Source organism: Drosophila mauritiana, chromosome 3L, assembly GCF_004382145.1.
Source record: "Drosophila mauritiana strain mau12 chromosome 3L, ASM438214v1, whole genome shotgun sequence".
NCBI lineage: Eukaryota > Metazoa > Arthropoda > Insecta > Diptera > Drosophilidae > Drosophila > Drosophila mauritiana.
The window spans coordinates 11,321,911-11,345,207 of record NC_046669.1 but is presented as its reverse complement, the minus strand read 5'-3'; the positions used below and the strand labels follow the sequence as shown (position 1 = coordinate 11,345,207).

Genomic DNA, 23,297 nt, shown 5'->3' with positions numbered 1-23,297 from the left:
TAAAAACGGTGTTTGCTATACAACACTTTTAAGTTTCAGTGTTGGATAAAACTGCTTCTAGTTCTCTGCTCCGATCGGAGTCAGTTCCAGCTGTGGCTCACAAGTTCACGAGCCAATTGGCCCAATCAGCTGTTGTCATTCGACATTCGCACGCGGGATTGGAAAGATATAACTAAAACGTTTTTAAAGCACGCTTGAAGAACGAAAATTGTAAGTAACTTATAAGACAGACCAACTTAAAGCATATTCAAACACAAATCAAAAGACGGTGTTATTGAGAACGGCAACGGCGAAGCAACAATTTCGCATCAGCTGTGCGAGTAAACGTGCCAGGAGTACACTTGGCTACAAGTTCAAGGGCCATAGACCAACCATTATCTGTGCCAAGTGATATAATAGTTGTTCCCGAGTGCGAATTAACAAAGCCAGCGCTAGAGTTTAGGTCTGCTAGTTGCAAGCGACTTTCTAAAAACGGCTTTCAATTGGTCAGGTAGCCAAAGTAACCCGTTGCATGTTGCATGGTGTGCGGCCTACGTGACTCAGAAACAGTTATCAATGGCGCAACGCAAACGGAAAGTTCAGTGACCAATTTCTGTGCAGCAGCAAACGGCAAACGCCAAACGCAACCCCTGAAACTCAGACGGCGTCTAACGTCCAACTGATAAAGGTATCGAACGATCCGAGTTCCACTATTAAATATTAGTGTTTTCTTAACTAAACAAATACAACGGGTAAGACAAAGGCCAGCCAGTGAAGTTGCTATAGTTATGTTTAAACAGAGTGGTAAACATTTGACGTTTAAATAGTTTTCGTGCTACTTTTAAATCAGTCTGTGCTTTGTTCGGAATGAATTTCTGTATTTTAAACAATATTAGTTTATTACTAAGCTGTTTACTATAAAGTAGAACGCCAGTTTGTTTTGCCATTTAATTGACAATTGTTAATTCAGACCTTGAGGCCGCTCCGATTTGAAAGTGCCTGTTCCAAAGTGTTTCCCCAAGGTGGGGCTGTCCATTCAGTGATTCACCCACCTGGCGTGGGCTAATTATAAGAATTCGGGTTTTGCTTTTCCGGTTTGCTGCAATCGAAGGGGGCCGGACCACGTCCTCCCATTCCATGCTATTCAGCAGCAGTCACGTACGCCAGTCGCATCATCCAAATCCAGTTCAAATAATGCGCTGTGTCTTTGTTTATTGTTTATTGTGCCGTTCGCCGCACAAACAAATTTAAATACGATTCCATAATTTCTAATAATCAAAACAATCTTGACCTTAACGTGTCTAGTTCATATATGAATGGAATAATATAGTATTTTAAATATATTTTTTAACAAAAACATAAATACTTAAGGAGAATTAAGTAGGCAAAAAAGAAAGCATTTTCATCAAAGTCAATTTGGTTTAAATAATACGATTACAAATATTCCCATTATTCTATGCTCTTGCAGCACCATGTTGGACGTGATCCAACCCAGCAGCAACCTCCCGACCAGCGAGAGCACCGATGTTGTGGTGGTCCGAGCCAGGCCAAAGAAGGTGTTCAAGCCAAAGGCGCGCATCAATCGGATTCCCCAGGAGCTGCTCGATGATCCACAGCTGCAGCAGGCCATCGACCGCCTGCCCTCGAACTACAACTTCGAGATGCACAAGACGATCTGGCGCATACGGGAGATGAAGGCCAAGCGTGTGGCCTTGCAACTGCCGGAGGGCCTGCTGATGTACGCCATGGTTATCAGCGACATTGTGGAGCGATTCACCAGCGCAGATACTGTGATAATGGGCGATGTGACTTATGGAGCTTGCTGCGTGGACGACTACACTGCCAAGGCGCTGGGAGCTGATCTGCTGGTCCACTACGGCCACAGTTGCCTCATTCCCGTGGATCAGACGTGTGGCATCAAGGTGCTGTACATTTTTGTGGACATAAAAATCGATCCGCTGCACTTCCTGGACTCTGTAAAGCTGAACTTCCGCCCGGAAGTGGGACAAATAGCTTTAGTCAGCACAATACAGTTCGTGACAACGCTACAGGCTGCATCTACTGAGCTTAAAGCAGCCGGTTATGATGTGATAGTACCACAGGCCAAGCCACTTAGTCCTGGAGAGATTCTGGGGTGCACTTCGCCTCAGCTGCCAGAGACCACAAAGATGATTATATATTTGGGTGACGGACGTTTTCATCTGGAATCCGCAATGATAGCAAACCCGTTGCTAAAGGTATGCATCATACATTGAAAACCAATTCTTTTTTTACTTATATAATATATTTATGTTTATTTTAGGCCTACAAGTACGATCCCTATGAAAAGAAGTTCACCACAGAGCAGTACGACCACTTGGCGATGCAGAATCTGCGCCTGGACGCTGTTCAGCGGGCTAAGAAGGCGCGTCGCATTGGCATCATACTTGGAACACTCGGAAGACAGGGCAGTTCAAGAGTGCATCGGTTTTTGGAGAAGCGACTTCATGCCAAGGGTATTGAAACTACCACATTATTGCTGTCGGAGATCTTCCCACAGAAATTGGCTCTCTTCGCCGACATCGACGCCTTCGTGCAGATTGCTTGTCCGCGACTTTCAATCGACTGGGGATCCGCATTTAGCCAACCGTTGCTGAATCCTTACGAGCTGTCCGTGGTTTTGGGCGATGTCGAGTGGACGCCGCATAACTCGTCGCCACGCAACAACGCCTATCCGATGGACTTTTACGCCAGCGGCAGCCTGGGACCCTGGACTCCAAACTTCAAGCCACCAGCGATAGGAGAGTGTGAGAACAAGCCCTCGGCTGACTGTTGTGGAAGATGCACGCGAGCGGAATTGGAAAAGGACGATTCCGGCAAGTTAGCGGCTCTGGACGATCTTCTCGACTTTAAGAAGGGATAAGCGATTTGTTCGGCTCGCTTCCAACTGCCCACGGAGCCCTCCATCTCAATCGATCAGCCACGATCGCCTGCCCAAATATATTGATTACCAACTAATTTAGTTAGTACAAATTTGGTTTTTAAGTTCTTACTTTTAGGGCATCTTTTGTGTTCATCACAGATAGGTTCATAATTTTTACGTTCGCAATATCGTTCTTTAGTTTATTTACAATATACACTTAACAGAGATGCAATTGTTAATTAGCAGCAACAATGTACACAATTTTAAACATTAAAATAATGTTTAAAACGACACCTGAATATTTCAATATTGAAAGGCTCTTTAGATATATTTTATTAAAAACTAATAAATATAAAATTGGTTTTCTAGAGAAATGTTCTTCAAATTATGTTTATCTGAATAACATTTTTGGCATCTTTTTCGATTTTTAGAAGTTTTTGTTACTAATGAAAATTGTCCAATGTAAAGTAGATTTGAATTTTAAAAAATGTAGCAATTCCGTTTTGGGTTCTTTTAAATTTCATTTTATTTCAAAAATATCACAAATATTTAAAATATATACAATTTATTTTGAAAATTTACTAAATTATATACAATTGAACTAAAAATTTGACTAAATTTGTTAAATTATCTATAGTTTGTTTGTATATACATTTGGTCTATTGAATTGGCTAACAATTGGCTAAGGTTGATATGTACAATTGCACTACTTAGACTAAATTGGCTAACTAACTAGGTATATACAATTGTGTTGATGATGTATATATACAATCGAAATGGGACATTAACTAAAATGTACAATTGGTCTATACAATTAACTAGAATTTACAATTGTCTAAATTCGGCTAATTTGCTGACACTGCATGGTCTTCAAGATTGGATCCTTAGAGTTGCTCCCAGGATGTGTGGTGTTCCACGTCGCTCTCGTCCTTTGATTCTTCAGAGATCCAGCGCCGGATACGTGAAGCTCCGCCAGGAGCTGACGTCGGTCCGCGGTGGATGTTGTCGGTCGGAGAACATCGCTTGCAGTGCAGGTCGATTCCAAATCGACCACTGCTTTATATACTCCTACAGGTAGACAAATTGGGAATTCAGCTGGATAAGAGTCCTTTGCCTGCTGTAATGACTTCGACCTTGGCAAAAAATTACCACACCGCGATTACCCAAAAATTTCCAGGAAAGATAAGCGCGAACACCTTCAAAACATTTTTGAATACCCGCTGATTTTGTGGAAAGTGCTCAAGTCGATAGAGAAAGGAAAAAGGTGTGGGTAAGTAGGTAGACAAAAATGTTTTAAGGACGCACAAGACGGGACGTCTGCATTCCATATTTTCAGTAAAAGGCTTTCCTAATCCACCAGATTAAATACAAATTTTTAGCGAATATGAAAACATACACATTTTTATGTTGTATTCATAACTTTTAATTCTGTTGGATTCAAATACAGATTCGATAAGTCATACATAATATATTATTATTTTGTTCTACATTTATGTATATCTAATTACGCTTCATATCAGCTTTTAATAACTGGTCAGTCGTTTATGTTTTCGTTGATATCTGGTCTTTTTCAAATCTGGGGTTTCCTCTAAAACAATAGAAAACGTTACTCAAGGAATAAATCAAAATCTCAAACAAACCTTTATACTTTTAACAACACCTTGGAGTTGTTTTTCTGCGAGTTGTTCCTCTGATCTTTTAATTGTGTCCTTGAGATTACGCATTTCAGCCTTTATCTTCTGGTATTCGTCTTTGAGGAAAATTACCTCACGTTTCAAGGAGCATCTAAGGACGAATAGTAAATGTATGATTTAATGTCACAAAAAACATGTAGTCTTACATTTCGAGCTCCAAGTGCTTTACATAGTTGTCCCCTTCCGAATCGATTATCTCCACATGATCCTTGGCATTTGACTGCGGGTTAAGAGGATCCAATATTTCTACTTCCACGAGCCTGGAACTTGAAAGACTGTCGTCATCTTCGGTTTCTTCGAAGCCCTCATAATCTGTATTAAAATCACAGAGTTCGATTTCTATGGTTTCGTGGCCTTCCGAGGATTGCGTTCCTTCCTGGAGTAGATCAAAGCCTATGTTGGATATTTTCGTAGACCCAGCTAAGAAAACATTTTTGGAGCCCCTTTTGATACTTCCTCGCAGTTCCTTCGCCAACTTTTGGGGTCCATTCACACTCGGAAATGAGCCGGTCTTTAGTTTTGTTGGATTTTTGCGGCTAAAGCCCAGTTCGTACTGCATATTTCGCTCAAAGTCATCGGGTGCAAAGTGCTCATTGCAAATGCACGCTGTTTGAAAAGATGCATATATAATTTGTTAACTTTTTAAACAGTTGTTGTTAAACAATACCTGTGTTGGGGTTTATATTATCTCGCTGGCAAAAATCTATCCACCTTTGGAGGTTTGGCTGTTCTTTGGGGAAGTGAAAGTATCGCCATTTCGTTCTATTGGAAATGCGATTATTATTACCGCAATTTTTCACAGCGCAGCGCATTTAATATTTTTATGTTAAACAAATTACAAACAAACAGCTGATTATCAGGCTACCAAACTGTAAATTGTGTGACGACTAAATTGGTTTGAAACTTAGCTGAACGAGCGGATAATGGATAAGTTTGATATGATTGGGTATTCGATAATTAGTAATCGTTTCCTTATTATTTAAGGATATGGAAAACAAGTTGTGATTAAGCAACAAAAAGAATAGACTTATTTAGCACATGACATTCTAGTTTCAGTAATTCATTTAAATTATACGAATTTTGTTCAGCCTATCGATAACACTTTCATTTCTTAACAATCAGCTGTTTTTGTGTTTTAATCTCTTATTGGCTTGTTTTGATTTTGCTTTCAAATATTTGATATTATGTTGAAGAGCAGCAATATAAATAGGTAAACTAAATAATTGAGTGTATTATACATTGTGCTTTTGTAAAATTGACATTCGTAGTGTGCTCAACGAACTCCCTAATGAGTCAGCAAGGGATCCCACCGCCCAATCTAACCCCAATGGAAAACCAAAACAAGATGCGGAAACCTGTTGCTCCTCCCAGGACAACGAAGTCATGGCCAGTCTTACCGCTTTGCAGTTGTCGGCTGGCGTCCTGCAAATAGCGGAGCCTCCACTAAATCATGTGCGCACCCAGCTTAGGGAATTGATGTAAGCACCGTGGTTCGGATTTTAAAGATCACTTAATGAACTGCAAATTTCATTTCAGCGGTAGGCAGAACAAAACATACATCGATTTGTCCAAGGAGAAATATAAACTGGACTGCAGCGAAGTGGCCAGACTGAATGACATGGTAAGTACCACTTGGCCAGCTCAGGAAGTGTTAGGTAGCTAAATGGTGAGGTATTTTGGACAACTTTCACTTGGCTTTCAGTAGAATAGCCCCGTTTTTTAAAATAACAAAAATATGTAGTAGAAAATCGAAAATCGTATTTATTTTAAGAATATTCAAAGGTATTATAAATCATAAAAACCTTCAATTAAGTTAAAGGGCAATATTTATTTTGTATTAAGTTTGTCAAAACACATTTATAAAATATAAGTATTGATCAGAGACCGAAACACAAAGTCCAGTATACCCGAGTTTCCCAAGTCGACTGAAGCCGTTCAGATATTACTTCTGTTTCGAGGCCACTATCAATAATTCTGACCAATTAGGGCCATTCTATAAGGCACTATCCATCGCAAAGCTTAAGTATCAGATAGCTCAGCTAATTAAGTTGAACGAAATCTTATCAGTGGGTGCAGTCCTACGTCTGGAATCACAATCTAATCTAAAGACAAACAGCCAACAAAGTAACTTGCCATAAGAGAGTTAAATTAATTGGCTCAATTACCATATCCATTTTTATAGATGAGCGATGTAAAGCGATACAAAGATAAGCTAACAAAAATCAAGAAGGAAATGCAGAGCGTCTATCAGCGCACCAAAGAGTTAAAGGTGAGAAATGATTTAAGCAAAGAAAAAGCCCATAATAAAACAGTAAAGAAAGTAATCAAAAATTAAAATCCCGCTGTTGATTAAAGTGTTTATTAGCTTTGAATTGCTGATTACAGAAACGAGCCGCTAACGTGGCGGCCTGCAAGCAGCGTGACTACCAGCGGAAGCTCGAGAGGCTACAGCACGAGGAGTCGCTCATTGGCAGCCAGTAGAAGCAGGGGATCAGTCAACACCTAACCAGGTGTCTCCCGGAATCTTCAAGCTACCAGTTCACCTCGTAAAGGCGCATTTACATTGGGATTTCCGTTTACAACAAGCCAATATTGTAACAGATAACAGTTGAACAAAAGTTAAACCATTTGAATACATAATAATAATAATAATAACTATAATAGTAATTGTATACGTTATAAGACCTGGCTATCGTATGTCTGCGATTAGTTACATTGTATATTGTGTATAGTTAAGTAAGCACTTAAGAGAGTTCGCAAAAAATAAGCTAAATGCGTCCAATGAGTGTGGGAAGCCAAACACTACTATACTTTTAGCTGCAAATATTATTTATAAATATACAAATATTTATGTTTAACATTAAGATGGTGTGGAGAAACAATAGTTGAACAATCACAGCGCCAAGGCAGCGGCTTATTTATACTAAAATTCGCGGTAAACATTGTTTTTAACTACTAGAACATGCAAACAACCAGCTGCGCTTGAATTTCTACAAATAATTAAGTTCTCACATTGGTTTCAATTGTAAATGAGAAAATGAGGAAGAGCTTCGCTTACGCGACATGCACGTAGGTGGCGATCCGTGTGAGTGTGGGGCTACTGAGATAAGTTACTACTTAATTAAAGCACGATTACAATACAGGTAGTACATCGATTCAACATGCAGCTCGGGAGTAGAAATATATTGGAGTGCAGCATTCAGTTGAACTGTAGAAGCGTGGCCTCTTGTCGCCGCTGTTTTTGGGCTGGCTCGTTGGTGATTGGTGTTGTGGGTGGTGATGCGTCCAATACAAACATTGTTTAGCTAACTCTACTATACTCCTGATCATTCAGCATGTGCATTGCATCTGTCGGTGCGAAATACTTGACAGTGCCTAAAAATATTCAGAAGAGTTAGTGAAACATTTATATTATGTTATTAAATAATAAATTTACAAGTAAAAGCTAAAGGGGATTGAATCTAACAAACACCCTACTTAAATTACACACAGGAACTAAATCGATTTGTCTAAAATGCCAAAAAAAAAAGATATATTTAATTATGGCTGGCCAAAAGTGTTAGTCTACATGTTAGTTCATTGTTTTTCCACTGTAAGAGTATTAACTTCTTATAAATTATTTAGGTTTCATATAGGCAGTTGAAATACTTTTTCTTTTCTTTTTTCAAAGAAATTGAATACCCATTTTATTTGTTAAAGTTTTCTTCAGTTCGCATACATTTAAATTGACAAAGTATGATATGGCTCATCATCATTCCGTTTCAGTATTACAAAGCTTATTTCATAGGACGACAATATTATAAATTCATTTTGAGAATTATTAGGTCTGTTTTCGTCAAATATTCTATTATCAAATCTAAGGCAGATCTTACAAAATATATGGTGGTTTAAGTACAATGGCCATGTGGAACTCGTATCCGGCTCCACTGCATCTGAATGGTTAATACTTAAGGAGTCTAGCTTCTGGTTAGATAAGTTTAAATCCGTCAATTTACATAAGACTACAAAATTCAAAATTCAGGAAGAGGATCACGGTCACCATCAACTCAAGTCGACTTCGCGGAACCCGTCACCGTCTTTATGGTCAGTATTTTTAGGAATGTCTGTTTCCAAGGGTGCAGAGGGTGAGGCAGTGGCAGAGGCAGAAGCGACCGAACCCTTACCATTTTCGTCGATTTTGCTGTTGCGCTGAAGATACAGCTGAATGCAAACGTGGATCACAAAGATAATGAAGGCACCAATTCCGAAGATCTCAAAGGTGGTGCGTGCAGTGACCGACTCAAAGAGCTGTCCACCGATCAGGCTGCCCATTGACACACCAACGCCTTCGAATATCGCTCCAACCAGACTCTGAAATGGCCACAATAAGGCTTACTCTTGGACTCACTCCCTACAATCATCGAACTCACCTGCATGGTAGCATCGGTGCCTGGCGGTGCCACAATGCTCGCATAGGAGGCCATTGTGGCATAAAAAAGACCGAAGGTCACCCCGTTCATCAGTTCGATGGGCAGGATGTACCAGGGATTCTGCAGCATCGAGTAGAGAATAAATCTCACTCCGAATCCAAAAAGCACCAGACTCATGGCGTTTACATGGCCAATCTTCTTCAGAATCCAACCGGATAGGAAGAAGAACGGCAGCTCACCGCCAAAGCACTGAATCCCCATGACCAAGCCCTCCAAGGTCTTAATCGAGCTGTCGCATCCCTCGAACGCCTTGTCCAGCTCCTCCAGGTATATGAAAAGGAAGTTCCATATCAGCGCCGTTCCAAGTCCAATGGCAACGCACCACAAGAAAAAGATAACGCAGCGCACCGAGAGGAACATTTGACCCACATCTTTCAATATGTTGGAGGACAAATGTGTTGGCGTGTGCTGTAATTTGGAGTACGGAAACTTTAGTTTTAGAAAAGGATTTTCTGTCTGTGATATGCTTACCCTCAGCTTGGATGATGCGAACACATCAAATCCCATGATAAGCAAAGCCATCCAAAACACGGCCGTGTAGTTCTTGTTCACCTCACCCAACGACATGTGATCCACAAGGAGGCCGGCCAAGAGGGCAAAAACTCCCCATCCAAGGGAGCCGCACAAACGCTGCTTGCCATACAGGTGATGGCGATCGCCGAGGATGCCAAAGCATATGGCATCACCAATGCTGACCACCACCGCCATGCCGATCCAGCTGAAGATGAGCAGGCCGAAGAACAGCCAAAACTGCGGCATGGTCACGGCACTACTCGTGTTAATCACAGCACTCTCCGCCAGCTGCTCCTTGAGGTAGTCCTCACGACAGTCAATGGTGCAGTTGGATTTGAAGTATTCCTTTTCCTTTGGACAGTACATCGTGACATTCTGGCCTGCAATCTGGCCTTGATCGTGCGGAATCATGGAAAACATGCAGCTGCCATCATTCTCAATCTTTTGCATAGTTATGCTGGCTCCAAATTCCAGCTGGCTATTGGTTCGATTGGCGACACAGTTTTCCGTGTTGTTCTTTAGCCAATCTTCACACACAATGTCCCACATGAAGGGCTGTGCCTCGCAGTTCAGTTGACACTGCAGCGTCCTATTCCCGTAGTACCGCTCAAGATTCCTCTCCACGCACTCACCGTACTCCGAGCAGAATTTTACGTCGGATACGCCCTGATGGCAGTGGAACTCGACCTTAGGCAGCGGTTTCTCCATTCCCGGCACGAACATGATGAGGAAAAAGGCTATGCCCGTGAGGACCTGGCCACCCAGAAAAAGGGGTCGATGGCGATGGTACCTTTAGATGGGTGAAAACCATTCTAATTAGTGAAATCTTCAAATTGTCTTCCTATTTTTCTATTATTGAATTAATATTTTCTAATCGGTAGACAACCAACAAGTGACACCTAAACACAAGTACAAGTGCACTTGAACTTATCTTCCGATAATAAATAAATGTATCCATCAATTAGCAAATCAACTATCAGCTTTGTCATTGAACATTTCTACTTTGGCTTTTGATTGATAGTGTTACTCAGTTAATATTCAAATTCTATGGTAAAACAGATATAATTGATGCCACTCTAAAGTGGCTTTATCTTTTTTTGGTTTGATAATTTCCTTAATAAGTGGGGATATGCATAAATAGACACTTTATGAGTATAGCTCACTTGAAAACTTATCACAAAAAGACGTAACATTTTGCTGAGTAGGACGTTGCGTTTAAAAAATTAAATAAAGTGTGATAAACAAACGTGTTTGGGTCTTGGAAATGGGATCTACATGGACAGATAAGTCAGAGGGATCATCTTTCTTACCGGTCCGCAATGTATCCGAAGAGGGGCTTCGCCAGCATTCCGATGATGGGGAGGATGGTGTACATGGTGCCCACAACGGCGGGGGAGTAGCCCAATTGGCCGGCCAGGGTGGGCATGAAGGGGACGACGGGAGCGGTGCCTAAATAAATATAAAGCAGAAAAACACTAGATTATCTAGCGGACTCGTTAGAGCTGATAAGTAGATAGATGAGTGAGTGAGTGGGTGGAGATATGCATATGGGCAGTTCGAAAGCAGTGGGTGTTTCTCCCTCGCCGATAAGCAAAGTCAACCGCAAACAAGTGCAACTAGCTAGACATCGTCGACTCGCTTCGAAGTAGAACATACATACTGTTAATTTAATTGAAAAGTAAAAGCTTTAATTGCTGAAAGTGGTTTGCCTGTCGGCACGTCTTAACTTTTGATGACTTTCGGGCGCGGCATGGAGGTCTCTGGGCCATGGGGCTGTCACAAAATCTCGTTTCCTAACCCTTGGACACCTCTGACAGTGGAATTGCGTTGAGTTCGCGCTCATCATTTCGAAAACGGTTTAGTCATGGTCTAGCTCGGGGTATAAAGTACCTTATCGCACGTCTGTGTTTGCATGGCCAAGAATAGTCTGCTTTATAGCATTACTATCTTCCCGATTTTCAAAACATCTAATTACAAGTACGAATATCATCATATCAGTGGGATAATATCTTATGTTTACCCATAACTACCAAAAATGAATGGTGTCAGCCAATTCTGGCAATTGACACCAGATTGGAAATTGTATTATTGTGTTTCCATGTGGTCTTAACTCAAATAAAGTGCTTGATTAATTGGACACCAGACATTTACAGACACTTCAAATTTTCCATCCGTTTCCATGGAAAAGTTATATTAATTGATGTGATTCCAAATAAACATTTTTCGATGATTTTATAGAGAATTGAGTGTTTTTCACTGGTACTGCCGAATAGGAAACTATTTCCACGAAAAATACTTATCATATGAGAAATATTCCAAAATTCTTTATAATTACTGTTTACGTATGTGTACATATATGGGCGTACTTTCAAGTAAAATATGAATGTTTAAATAGTAGTAAAATACAAAAATGTACCATATGTACTGAAAGATAATTGCATATTTTGTAACAGCTTAAAGTTATAAGGGTTTCAGCTAATTAAGTTTCGATTACACGATGTAAACGTAATGGAATTGCTCCGTTTGTAATTAAAAGCCAGCAAAGTGCTACATCATACGATGAGAATCGAATCGTAACCCGAATCGGCCTGCATTAGCTTATCGCCATTTAACTGGACTTTCATTGCTCTATGGTTTCTAGTCCGGGTGTTTTGCTTATCTCCGAACATGGTGCTCTATATGTTCATTAATGCATAAGTGCCCAGTGACGAAATCGAAGCTACAGATCAAAAGTTCGCAATTAACAGCTAAATTTATGTACATATGGATGAACATACACGCACACACACATACATATAACCTGCAGCACGTGCGTGCCTCTGAAAACGGGAAAACATTATCGGCTGATGTAAGCGATGCGCGGTGCTTAACTTAATAGGTTTGCAAGGGGAGGGGGAGGGGCTACTTGCCGGCATTGAAGAGAAAGTAGTGCGCCTTCATGGGCAGCAGCTCCTTATCGATGGTGGCCTTCATTTCGGCGTAATTACGTTATGACCCGCGACACAAAGATCAATACTATCGTTGCTAAACTAGCGCGTTTTCCAGTTCATTCACAAAAAATGCGAGGGCAAGCAGAAAGAGCATGTGCCTGCACACTAACACATGCAAAGTGGTGGGCCAGCAGGTGTTGTTATTTATTTTGCATGTGTGTTTTTGCACGCGGGATCACGTTTCTGCTCCAATTGGAATCCGATGAGTTGGTCCAATACGTTTTCCTTTCGAAGAATCAACACTTTTGTTCGTTGGCTATTCGAAGTGCCAGGGAACTTGTCGCATTTTTAGCACGAATCGAGTGCCGCACCACGCACAGTCCGCGGAAATCGAGGGCTCCGGCTAGTTGGACATCCAAAACACGACTGAATGGAGCCGCTGGCGTTACGAGCCGAGTGTCAACATGTTTGCTTGCGTTTGCCGTCGTTTGTTTACGAATCCGCCTTATCTGCGGCACACCAATTATTATAAACTGAATACGCCCACCGACGAACAAGAAGAGGCGCCCGGCCGCTCGGTTTTTTATTAGCAACACTTAAATAAACCTAAAAAAAAAACAATAATGGCCAACACAGCTGATTGGACCGACTAGGGATGGGAGTTGGTCCAGCTAGAGATGACACTTGCTTACAAGAGAAAATAACGAACTTTAATTTAAGAATATTTATAATTTGTTCAGATATTTGTTATTATTTGCTACATTTTATGAATTCATGCCATTGAAAATAAATGTCATTAAAACCAAAATTCTATAGAGATTATTGAAAACTTCCAATGGCTTCCATAAATTATAATATACAATTTTTAGCAAAAAACATTCTCCAATATCAACTCGTCATTTGTTTATGCACATTTTTATACGCATTTCATTTGTACACATTCGCTCGAACTAATGGGTAACTTAAATTACAATGACTCTATGCGTGAGATGGGAAACTCGTGGAAAACGTAGAAATCGTGGCTAATTGCAGGCGCCCTCATTCGTATATATGGCTGTAGTGCTGCTGATATACGTGTATGTAGTTTTCCTTCTCCTGCGGTGTCATCTGGGCTATCAGGTTGTCGTCCAGTTGGTCGAGCGGATGCGGTCGTCCAGCCACCAGCACAGTGGGCACATCGTCGTCCTCCTCTGCGGAATCCGAGTTGATATAATTGTCAAAGTCGACATCAGCTGCAAGCACAAAAACGTATATTAGAACCCATAAAAGATGAGATTGAGAAATGTTTGGTGCTTCTTACGAATCTTGGAATTGTCGATGTCCTTTTCGTCGTCGCTGGAATCGCTGGAGTTGGCGTTCGATGAGCCCACTCGCATTCCCCTCATGTGCGGCTCCTTCTGGCCCGGCTGCTTCTCATGCTGCAGCAGCACGGACATGATGTCCTCGTTTTCCTTGCGGTTGCGATGCCCAGATCCGCTTGCCGTCTGCACCGCATCGGCCGCGCCATCGGCAGCATCCGTGTCGGTTATCACAGTGCTCTCTGTCATCCAAATTGGGCGCGACTTGCGCTCAATCACCGCATCCGAGGTATCGTCGCCGCCAATGGTGACGTCCACGCGAGTTTCCTCCACGGCAAAGCCCTGGTTTCTCGTCGCCTCACCCGACCACGCCATGCCGTCCGGTCGCGTAGCGTTGGGTTTGTTCAGTCCTCGAATGGTGTCGATGTCCACGGGCTCCGGTTCCAGCACCTCTGGCGCCAGCTTGATGCCCTCCACCTCTCTGAGCAGGTCGTACAGTGGCTGCAGCTGCTCGTTGAAGTGCGCTAGCATTAGGCGGGAGTCTTTCTTGGGCATTGCGGCGCTGTCCTCCTCCACGGAACTGCCGCAGAAGGTGCACCGGAACTCCAGCGTGGCCATGTCGAACAGCTGGTCCGCTTCGAGGTCCGTGAATGTCTTGGAACACGCGGAGCACTTGAAACTTGCTCTACTGGTGGCATCACGCTCCTCCGTCTCCATACGCTTGCGCATGAGATCCAGTTTGTACTTCACCACGTTCACGAAGGTCTTGTAGTTGATAAAGTAGTAATTGACTTTCTGCGCCTTGCCATCCGGCCCCGTTTCCATTTTCAGCCTGATCTGGATGAACTTGTCGGTGCGCAGCGTGGTTATCCGGGCCCTCAACTGCTTCTTCTCGAAGCGCAACAGCTCGCCGATGTCGTCCTCCTTCATGCAAGGATTCCGCACCAGCATGTCGATGATGAGCGCATCCTCCAGGGAATAGAATCCACGGACCACGAGGCGCGCCAGTTGCTTCAGGCTGCTGGGCACCTCAGTCACGTACCGCACCTCTGTTTTCGCTGGCGCTGCGTTCGCTGCAGCCGTCGATGTCGACGACATTGTGTGTTTATCTGGAGGATCGGCATTATTTACATATATAAACTGATTTTTCCTTTTGTTGCGGGTGGTCTCACGCCACTTACCAGTCTCTCGAAACCGGAACTCCGGAAGCAGAGCACTTTGCGGTTATTCAATGCAGGCAGTGGGTTCGTGGATCTTCATGGGTCTACCGGCAGTCATCTGCTCCCTGTTTGACCGTATTTCGTATGATTTTCCACGACTAAAGTAAAATTTCCACCGCCAAATTCTTTTTTGTGCAGCAATGTGGCCAAAGTTATTACTTCGAAATTTCTCGAAGCAATGAGAAAAACCCTAAATAAGCCTCGTCATTAGGTGAAACACTTTGCTAGAAGGGTAGCTACGATTCAAACCGTTTTTTTGGCCGCACAATTTAGGGCATTGCCATACCGAACTTTTGAAAAATTAATTTCAAAAACGTAGCGTTGAAAAACATTCAATTAGTGACATTAATTTAGTGAAGGCTATATTTACTTTTAGCCAATAATGTTTTTGTTAACTCGATAACATTTTGTAAAAATTTGTTCATACATTTCAAAATCTTTTTTTAGAAACCAAGTGACCCTTTAACAACTTTTACTACTAAGGTATCTGCCAGATTTGAACGCACTACATTTTCATGTTTATGCAATGGCTTTACTAACAACTTCGCATATGAGCGCAGTTGGCTTTGAAATGTTTTTGACCGCAGAAATGAGTGAAAATAATCCAACAAGTCGTTCTCTCGCCGCCTTTGTTTATCCGCTCGAAGTGCTTAATATTTCATGCTCCGCTGTCTAGGGTCGTCTATTTTTTAATGCGAACTCCGCCTTGCGCTCGAGTGCATTCCGGTGTAATCCCCCGGAACGAGGCTCTCCCACACAAAAAATCCCTACTGCTACAGGAGCAGAAGCCAAGCAGCCGCCGCGGGGGTGGACTTTGCACGGGGTCAGAGGTCGGGGGCGCAGACGTCTCCTTGCGTGTTTATTTGGCAGCCAACACACTTCTGTTGTCCTCGATGAATGTCATGGATATAATTGGACGCACAATGCTAAGTCCGAATCAGCTGCTCCATGTTTACAAATGCCAATTCAACAGACAGAATGTAGCCAAATTTATGGGACACGATGAATGAGTTTCCAAAGAAATCACTTTTTCAAAGAAAAACTCGTGTTTAACTAGAAATCCTATCAAGAAGATTCTATCTTTGATGGATTCATAGGAAACTAATGATCAAATTAGCATTTAAAGTATTAAAACTAAATATAAACCTATAAATTTTGCATTTATTGTTTAATGTTGAATTTTTGTAGCTCTTCTCAGCTAAAATTCCTAAAAAGGGTTTTTTTAAATACATATATACTTGTTGCATCTTAATCTTTACTGTACCAAATCTTCAATTATTTGCAAGATGTTTTATCTTATTATAATTCAGTTTCTGTACAAATTGAAATATTTAAATAAATATTAAATTAAACTCTTAAAATGTTTACAGTGCCAACTGCAGCACGTGAACACCCACGGGCGTCCAGCCTGCAGAGTTGGCTGAATGGCTCGGAAAAGCCCAGTCGCTCGAAGGGTGGGAAACTACTCCGCGGAAACTCCACCTGAGCTTGTTTACCTTGCAGCGGAGGACAGGGCGCAGACTCAGCGAGAGAAGTGGACACGGACAGGGGAGTAGGTCGAAAGTGCTTGGACGCTTTTCCGAAAAGGAAGCAATGGAGCCCCTAAAGCACTACGTCCATGGGAAAAGCTTTTCCGCGCGCGAGGGAGAGAGCAGCGGACAGTGCGCAGGCTCTTGCTCTCTCTCTCTCTTTGGTTGCGGGGAAAACAGAAACAGGCTTTCCCACTTTCGCTGGTGGCATCCGCCTGCAGTTTGAATTTTGAGTCGTGCGCGCTAACGCTCGTTTTCCACGCTTTTCCGCTCGACAATTTTCCAACGGCGGCCACAACAATTACAGGCGACAAAAGCGTGCAAATAAAAAACTTGTGTTTTTTCTTTCCCAACGTTTTACTGCAGTTTCCTTTGCTGTCTGCGAGACGGCGGACTTTCTTGCGGCTTTCGTTTTTCCGTTCGCGTGTGTGTTTTCTTTCCGTGTTTTTGTGTGCGAATACGGAACGCAAAAGGAAGAGCCACGATAAAAAACACAAAGGAAAATTGGGAAAACGCGGCGCCGCAACTTTTGCCAAATTGATTTTTATTGTATGAGACGCAGAGTTCAGGCATTATATAAAGAATCGAGCAAGGAGAAGGTTGGTTTTCTAAGCCCTCTTGAATGATTTGAATGTGCTTAAAAAATATTTAGAATTTATAAGATTACTGGACTTAGTGCATCATTTTTGTGGGCTGCACGTGAACCGTTGTTGGCCAGTTTCACCCTCTTGCGCGGCTCACCCTCGAAAGATAGAGAGCCGGTCGCTAACCGCCCCCAGGGGGTGGCGCCACCCCTCACCCACCACCGCCCACTCGTCTGTGATGTCATACCACCCACCAACCGCCGCCCATCGGCATAATCGCAATAATGGTCTTAGACATCCTGGCGCGTCCTCGCACCAGCGTTTAATTGAGCTCATTGATTTGCAGATTCCCTTTGTGAACTCCTCTTTGCATAACGCTCGATATCTGGAAAAACTATCAACTATCACGGCTTTTCTATGCTATATAGTGCATATAGTCGATGTGTATATAGACGGCCTACTCCGCAAATCAGGTCAAAGTTGCAGTGTGACCCAGAAACGAACACTGACGTACGGATACAAGTTGTGGCGAATCCAGTCGTGGCTGGGATTCGGATTCGGATTGGGATTGGGATTGGGATTGAGATGACCTGGGGATTGGGATAAGCCAGTTCAATTTGCATGGCAACGAAGTGGCAAGTGGAGAGGCATTTACCGATGCCATCGGAATAAATCATTTGAAATCGAAAGCAGTTGGAAAATACGTGGCATACTAAAAGCGTCGCTCAGTTAGTCCATGTGCAACAAATTTGAGCATTCTCCAAAATATGCAAGCAAATTTAATAATAAAATATATTCATACAAATATTAAATGTTCATTAAAATATTTAATATTTTGTATAATTAATTATACATACATTTGGAATATTTGGAATATAAACTTCTACTTTTCCCAAGAAAGAAACTAAAATCGAAGTAGAAATTTGCCAGTTACGAAAGAACATTGTCGTAATTATTTAATGGTTGTCCCATCCCAAAATCCCAAGGGTCCGTCCGTTGCTGCGACAATTATTCCGAAGAACTTTAGCCCCCAAACATATACATATATGTACGTGCAACATTTTCGCATTTCCCGTGTTTTGTTCGCTCCATTCTTGTTACACATTTTCACGATTTCCCAGCTGATGGGATGGTACAACACTGAACTTGAGCGGGATGCGGTGGCAAAATATTGACATTCGCTATTCGGGTGGGTTACTATTTCCTTTCCGTCTCCTCCGTGCTTTGTTTTGTTTTCAGCGCAGAATGGAGAGAGAGCACGGGGAAAACCATGGGGCGAAAATCGATACTGCTGCCCAGGCAGCACGCAGGCTTACGGATACGGACTCTCCACCCGGACCCTGGAAGCCCGGATTCGGGCGAAGGCGGCGCGGAGTGCATTATGGCAATGTGGAGCAGGCTCTGGACACAGGAGGGGGCGTGGCCGGTGGCGGGCGGTTGGTGGAAAATCCAATAAGCACGCGAACTCGAACTCGAACTCAAACCAACTCCAAAAATAGACATGGAGCCAAGCTGCGGAAAATGCGCACGAGGCGGAGGGCACACAAAAATGAAATACACTGGCAGGCAAACAGCACCACCCCCAAGCACTTGAGCATACTCCAGAAAAAGACCCATATTAACTACTACACAGAGCGAAAAACTGGAAGGGTTATGATTTTATTTAACAAGTTTTTGATATATGTTAGATAGATGCAGTGCACCAATTTATATGGGATTACAAACAAAATATCTCTGCTTTAATATAAATTTATTTATTTTGTTTATCTAAAACAATTAGCCCAAAATAAAATCCATAACTTTTTGCCTAAATGTAATAGTTATTTACTTCAGAAATTATTTTTGCTTTCGAAGCACAAATATAAGTTTTTTTCTTGCTGCAAGTGCGCCTCGCAGTATGCAACAAATTTGCTCGTCGTTCGCCCGAAAACAGCCAAAGTTTCTACAAAATGTAGTTTCAGGAGGTGGTGGGCGTGGTACTGTGTGGGAAAATGCACTTTCCGGAATATTAATCAAATTACTTAGCTTGTAATTAAACATTTTAGGGCAGGGCAAAGATGTGGCTCTGCACCTGTGTGCCAAATTGCTCTTGAAAGCTCGGTTAATTTAAACAATTTGGGGACAACTAAGGCAAGGTAAACTGTTTATTAGTTTAGCGACTAGCTAGATACAGTTGAAATAATATGGGCAATAGGGTTTTCAGTGAAAAGATCTCCTCGTGAGACTAAAGATACTATAAATGTATAGATAGACATCAGCAATGAAAGTTTTAATTATGATAAATGACGCCAGAGAGCAGTATCCCTTATCATAATTCAAATCAAATTATACCATATGCCCTTAAATTGGTGCTGGCTTAAAATCTGTCGTGAATTAGCCAAGTCATAAGCAGAAAAGTGTGTGCTGTGAAGGCACATATACAGTGATTTGTAAAATTATCAAGCCAATTTTCACCCAACCGGGACACTCGCTTCCACTCCGAGTAACACAATTCCGAATACGCCAGGACCGCCCACTTCCATTTCCCCTTTTTCTTTGCCGCTCGACGGGTCCTTTTGGCAAAGTCAAGGAGGATTGTGTAACTTGTGGCAGACGGAAGGACCGAGGAAGCCCGCTTGGGTAATGCCAACTTTCGAGCACCAAATTTGTATTTGCATTTGTCGCACAATCAAATCTCAACAATAAAAACCAGACACATTTGAAATGGCAAGCCAAAGAATGAATACTCTTATAATAGCTTAAAAACAAGCTTAAAAACAATATGAAAAGTTTATTTAAGCCTACTATTAATTAGAGAATATGAAGAGAAAGCATTTTAAAATCGTTTCTATATTATTACATAGATCTTATAACTTATTTTTGAATGAAATGAAATGAAATTTCAATGTAATTTGCTGAGAAAGTTGAAGTTCTTATCCAAGTTTAGAGTGCTGGGCAAAGCATTCCGCATTTAAACCGACCGGAAATGACAGAGAAAGCTCAGTCAATGTCTCTGCCACGCCCATGTGGGCGGCGAGATGACTGCCTTTTGTTTGGGCGCACGTCGAAACGGAAAGGCAGAAACGATTGCGAAGATTGGGGCAGAGCCCTTAAATGGAAAGGATGACGTCGAAGGATGAAGGATGTTGATGCAGCGAGGCGAAGACCGACGATAAGCGCTCCTCGGCGGAGGAGGCTCACCTTGAGGCTTAGGTTCCTCATTCGGAACTGAGCTCTGCCGAATCCGCGCATTTATGGCAATTAAATTGGTCCTCTTCACAAAGGGGCAACGTGTCCTCTCGATAAGCCGAACTCAAAGAAAAGCTTTCCCGATGGCCATTTCCTTTAATTGGCCATTTAAGTTTTTATTTATGCGCTCGAGGATGAAAGCAATGGGCTATCGATTTCCAAATCGATAAAGAGATTAATGTGATTTGCCTCTTTTGTTGAGTGGAAAATCCATATTACTTGCAACATGCCAAATGTAGGGATTTAGTCTAAGGACGTTACTATTTAGTATGCTGACCATAATCCATTAGTGAATCCGCCAAGCCCCTTGGGACCAGTGGCTCTGCCCAAAAGTCGCGGGACCAGGTACTTCCGGTCCGTAATCGCGCCTCAAAAGGCATTGCACCTGGTGGCGGATTACCTTGGCTTAGTTAGTTTGCAGTTGGAATATTGTTTGCCTTATCGGCGAACTTTCTGCAGCCACAACAAGTCGCAAAAATGGAAGAATCGAGGTCGGAGGTTACGGCCTGCACGCCAACCCAACGAAAGTGGGCCATAAATCTGTCCGGTTGTGGCCTCCATTTATTTGGTCATGTCTTGCGGAGCCACGCGAAAGTTTCGCGTATGCCACATGGGGCAAGACTCAAGCAACTATTAACTATTGACAGGGAGTGACAAACCACAGATGGCAACTTCCCACAAATCATGTAATTTCTGTGGTTCTTGCCGGAAATGACTGCCTATGTTTCATGGGTTTTTTAAACTGCTGCTTTTAAAAGCTTCAAAAGCTAATGAACAGTAGTAGACCGAAAATACCCTATACTTTACAGCAAACTATAGATTTATATGTTATTTCAAATAGGAACCATACTATTAATATTATTACTTACAAGTCCATATTTTCTGAGATCCCTTTGCTGAGCCACCTTTGCAACCGGAAACTAGCCAATTAACCCCATTGTGTATCGTGTTGCCTCGTTGCAGGTGAAACTCGCTAATTGCCGGGTGGAAAAAGGTTAGCAATACACAGGGCAAACGGGATGTAAAGGATAAGCAAAGCCGACACCATAAGCGATTGAAAAACGACGGAGAGGAGAGGACGAAGGACTCCACTTTTCCAGAGCGCTTCGTTTCCCAGGGAGGCAAGGTGAATCTGTTCCAGCACACGATGTCATCGATCTCGGCTCAGGGCGTGGTCGAGCGAGCATCTGCTGAGTTGTCGAAGCGGATCAATGGCCTGGGCCTGCGCTCGAAGCACCATCACAGCAGCACATCCGGTGGTGCTGGTGGCGCAGGCGATGCTGCATCCCCGGCAGGAGCCACGCCCACTCCGGCAGCGCCCAGCGGCAAGACGTCGGTGATGGAGCGCGTAACGAACGCCTTGTGCGGCGGTGGCAACTCAAATTCTAACTCAGGATCGAATAGCTCCAATAGCAACACCTCTTCAGCGGCTGCCACCGCTGCCACTTCGCCCGCCAGCAACGCCAATCCTCCACAGACGCCGGACAAACCGTCACGGGGCAGCAGCCCCAGTCCCGGCGGTATCACAATGCCAGGTGGCCAGTCGCAGGTCCAGAACTCCACACACCACCTCCTGCAGCAGCAGCAACAGCAGCAGCAGCATATGCAGCTGCAACAGTCGCAGCAGCAGCATCTCCAGCTGCAGGCCTCCACGCTGATCAACTCCAACCACCATGTGATGGTGGGTCCAGTCCCGCCCACTGGCATGCCTCTGGGTGCCCCGCCCACGCCGACAGTGAAGTCCATTGCCAAGCAGATGAACATAACCATACCGGGTGGCGGAGTAAATCCCGGCTCGCCCACCTTCAGCACCATGGGCATGGTGGCCGCCCAGAAGGCGGCGGCCAGTGCTGGAGGTACACCGCTGCAGCTGCGGAAACAGCTGCCCAATCCTCACCTGCACCATCCGTATGGCAGTATGGGCATCAGCACAGCATCGCCGCTGATCATGCAACACCAGCTCCACCCGCCGCCTATCCACAGCATCGAGCAGCTGATGCTCGACGTTCGCTTTCTGAGCCGCTTCTTCCAGTACTTCTCCCCCTACGAGCGGCGCATCCTCGCCCAGGTGTGCATCAAGTGGCGGGACACACTGTACCGCAGTCCGCGCTACTGGAGCGGCCTGTTGCCCACGCTGCAGTGCCGCGAGCTGCGCCAAATGCCAGGCTGCGATCGCGGCAAGCTCTACAACTCGCTCATCCGGCGCGGATTCCACGCCCTGGGACTGGTCGGCGCCTCCGACGAGGACGCCCTGGATGTGGTCCACTCCTTCCCGCTCGCCGCCAAGCATGTCCACTCGCTCAGCCTGCGCTGCTCCTCGATCAGCGACCGGGGACTGGAGACACTGCTGGACCACCTGCAGGTGAGCTTGAATCTTTTCCTTCAATTTCTTTATAAATTTGTTAACTTGACACAATTTGTAGATTAAAAAAGTATTCCAATGGTTCACTATATTTATTCTCTCTTTTGGCTTTAATTTACCTGCGACCAATTCAATACGAATTGTTTTTACAATTTCCGAATGAATGCGTTCATTTATTTGAAATTTCCAATTAATAAAAGTGCATTGGCAATCTGGCTTTTATTATGAGCATAAAACAATTTAAAATTTCCTCTTAAATCTCCATCAATGCTGTAAAATCCTAGATGCACAGAGATTAATTTAATAAAAGAATAAGTTGTAATTATATCTCCTTAAAATGGTTATTCATCTCAACCCATACGACTCATTAAGATATGTCGCTGATAAAAGTGAGACAGAGCCGACCAAAAAATGTTTGGCAAACGGCTTTCGTATCTTTGCGCCCTTGAGATACAAGTGCAAACTACTTGTGTATTTATGTGTAAACAAAATTGCCGTCTGCACATAAGCTGGAATAATGGGCTGTCATTTGTTTAAAATGCAAGACAACTTGGCCCATGGGCAGACGGCAATGTCCGGAAATCTGGCC

At 43.2% G+C, this 23,297-nt stretch overlaps 6 protein-coding genes across 12 annotated transcripts in view; 3 read left to right on the top strand and 3 right to left on the bottom strand.

Moving 5' to 3' along the window:
* The first annotated feature begins 111 nt into the window (after positions 1 to 111).
* On the top strand, positions 112 to 2,980 carry LOC117140811 (2-(3-amino-3-carboxypropyl)histidine synthase subunit 1). Of its 4 annotated transcripts, none has more exons than XM_033303914.1 (3): positions 112 to 210; positions 1,448 to 2,216; positions 2,282 to 2,881. In XM_033303914.1, the coding sequence occupies exons 2-3, from the start codon at positions 1,452 to 1,454 to the stop codon at positions 2,879 to 2,881; spliced, it is 1,365 nt and encodes a 454-aa protein (XP_033159805.1). In that variant the 5' UTR covers positions 112 to 210; positions 1,448 to 1,451. The 4 variants fall into 4 exon arrangements, with proteins under 4 accessions (XP_033159805.1, XP_033159806.1, XP_033159804.1 ...); XM_033303915.1 differs by lacking the exon at positions 112 to 210 and adding an exon at positions 564 to 667; XM_033303913.1 differs by lacking the exon at positions 112 to 210 and adding an exon at positions 609 to 731.
* Positions 2,981 to 4,299: 1,319 nt separating this feature from the next.
* LOC117139252 lies at positions 4,300 to 5,451 on the bottom strand. The gene is made up of 4 exons (XM_033301467.1): positions 5,243 to 5,451; positions 4,722 to 5,181; positions 4,522 to 4,666; positions 4,300 to 4,469 (listed from the first exon to the last, which is right to left on the bottom strand). Exons 1-4 carry the CDS (start codon positions 5,385 to 5,387, stop codon positions 4,452 to 4,454), a joined length of 768 nt encoding a protein of 255 aa, XP_033157358.1. The 5' UTR covers positions 5,388 to 5,451; the 3' UTR covers positions 4,300 to 4,451.
* Positions 5,452 to 5,676: 225 nt separating this feature from the next.
* On the top strand, positions 5,677 to 7,439 carry LOC117139253 (biogenesis of lysosome-related organelles complex 1 subunit 6). 3 transcript variants are annotated; one of them, XM_033301468.1, is made up of 5 exons: positions 5,677 to 5,785; positions 5,844 to 6,053; positions 6,112 to 6,196; positions 6,758 to 6,844; positions 6,961 to 7,439. In XM_033301468.1, exons 1-5 carry the CDS (start codon positions 5,760 to 5,762, stop codon positions 7,054 to 7,056), a joined length of 504 nt encoding a protein of 167 aa, XP_033157359.1. In that variant the 5' UTR covers positions 5,677 to 5,759; the 3' UTR covers positions 7,057 to 7,439. The 3 variants fall into 3 exon arrangements, with proteins under 3 accessions (XP_033157359.1, XP_033157361.1, XP_033157360.1); XM_033301470.1 differs by having other exon boundaries at positions 6,941 to 7,030; XM_033301469.1 differs by having other exon boundaries at positions 6,931 to 7,017.
* Positions 6,913 to 13,111, bottom strand: LOC117139250 (major facilitator superfamily domain-containing protein 6-A). Of its 2 annotated transcripts, XM_033301465.1 has the most exons (6): positions 12,467 to 13,110; positions 10,868 to 11,006; positions 9,516 to 10,347; positions 8,985 to 9,452; positions 8,739 to 8,925; positions 6,913 to 7,950 (listed from the first exon to the last, which is right to left on the bottom strand). In XM_033301465.1, exons 1-6 carry the CDS (start codon positions 12,528 to 12,530, stop codon positions 7,877 to 7,879), a joined length of 1,764 nt encoding a protein of 587 aa, XP_033157356.1. In that variant the 5' UTR covers positions 12,531 to 13,110; the 3' UTR covers positions 6,913 to 7,876. The 2 variants fall into 2 exon arrangements, with proteins under 2 accessions (XP_033157356.1, XP_033157355.1); XM_033301464.1 differs by lacking the exon at positions 6,913 to 7,950 and having other exon boundaries at positions 8,244 to 8,925; positions 12,467 to 13,111.
* A 262-nt stretch (positions 13,112 to 13,373) lies between these two features.
* Positions 13,374 to 15,166, bottom strand: LOC117139251 (general transcription factor IIE subunit 1). Its single transcript, XM_033301466.1, has 3 exons — positions 14,967 to 15,166; positions 13,788 to 14,894; positions 13,374 to 13,719 (listed from the first exon to the last, which is right to left on the bottom strand). The coding sequence occupies exons 2-3, from the start codon at positions 14,881 to 14,883 to the stop codon at positions 13,526 to 13,528; spliced, it is 1,290 nt and encodes a 429-aa protein (XP_033157357.1). The 5' UTR covers positions 14,884 to 14,894; positions 14,967 to 15,166; the 3' UTR covers positions 13,374 to 13,525.
* A 1,602-nt stretch (positions 15,167 to 16,768) lies between these two features.
* LOC117142043 (F-box/LRR-repeat protein 16) overlaps positions 16,769 to 23,297 on the top strand; it is a 29,984-nt gene continuing 23,455 nt past the window's right edge. The window contains exons 1-2 of the mRNA XM_033305914.1: positions 16,769 to 17,133; positions 21,310 to 22,708. Of these exons, the coding sequence (XP_033161805.1) occupies positions 21,494 to 22,708 (1,215 nt within the window). The 5' untranslated portion in view covers positions 16,769 to 17,133; positions 21,310 to 21,493. The remainder of the gene's footprint in view (positions 17,134 to 21,309; positions 22,709 to 23,297) is intronic.

What these genes read in the sequence shown, in the direction of transcription:
- LOC117140811 (XM_033303916.1), top strand. Translation starts at nt 1,452, where the DNA reads ATGTTGGACGTGATCCAACCCAGCAGCAACCTCCCGACCAGCGAGAGC. An exon ending in TAGCAAACCCGTTGCTAAAG is followed by an intron (nt 2,217 to 2,281) that starts GTATGCATCATA and finishes TGTTTATTTTAG; the next exon opens with GCCTACAAGTACGATCCCTA.
- LOC117139252 (XM_033301467.1), bottom strand. Translation starts at nt 5,387, where the DNA reads ATGCGCTGCGCTGTGAAAAATTGCGGTAATAATAATCGCATTTCCAAT. An exon ending in TAATATAAACCCCAACACAG is followed by an intron (nt 5,182 to 5,242) that starts GTATTGTTTAAC and finishes CTTTTCAAACAG; the next exon opens with CGTGCATTTGCAATGAGCAC. An exon ending in AAGCACTTGGAGCTCGAAAT is followed by an intron (nt 4,667 to 4,721) that starts GTAAGACTACAT and finishes ATTCGTCCTTAG; the next exon opens with ATGCTCCTTGAAACGTGAGG.
- LOC117139253 (XM_033301468.1), top strand. Translation starts at nt 5,760, where the DNA reads ATGTTGAAGAGCAGCAATATAAATAG. An exon ending in AAGAGCAGCAATATAAATAG is followed by an intron (nt 5,786 to 5,843) that starts GTAAACTAAATA and finishes TGACATTCGTAG; the next exon opens with TGTGCTCAACGAACTCCCTA. An exon ending in ACCCAGCTTAGGGAATTGAT is followed by an intron (nt 6,054 to 6,111) that starts GTAAGCACCGTG and finishes ATTTCATTTCAG; the next exon opens with CGGTAGGCAGAACAAAACAT.
- LOC117139250 (XM_033301464.1), bottom strand. Translation starts at nt 12,530, where the DNA reads ATGAAGGCCACCATCGATAAGGAGCTGCTGCCCATGAAGGCGCACTAC. An exon ending in CTACTTTCTCTTCAATGCCG is followed by an intron (nt 11,007 to 12,466) that starts GCAAGTAGCCCC and finishes ATATTTATTTAG; the next exon opens with GCACCGCTCCCGTCGTCCCC. An exon ending in TCGCATCATCCAAGCTGAGG is followed by an intron (nt 9,453 to 9,515) that starts GTAAGCATATCA and finishes TCCAAATTACAG; the next exon opens with CACACGCCAACACATTTGTC.
- LOC117139251 (XM_033301466.1), bottom strand. Translation starts at nt 14,883, where the DNA reads ATGTCGTCGACATCGACGGCTGCAGCGAACGCAGCGCCAGCGAAAACA. An exon ending in CATCGACAATTCCAAGATTC is followed by an intron (nt 13,720 to 13,787) that starts GTAAGAAGCACC and finishes TTGTGCTTGCAG; the next exon opens with CTGATGTCGACTTTGACAAT.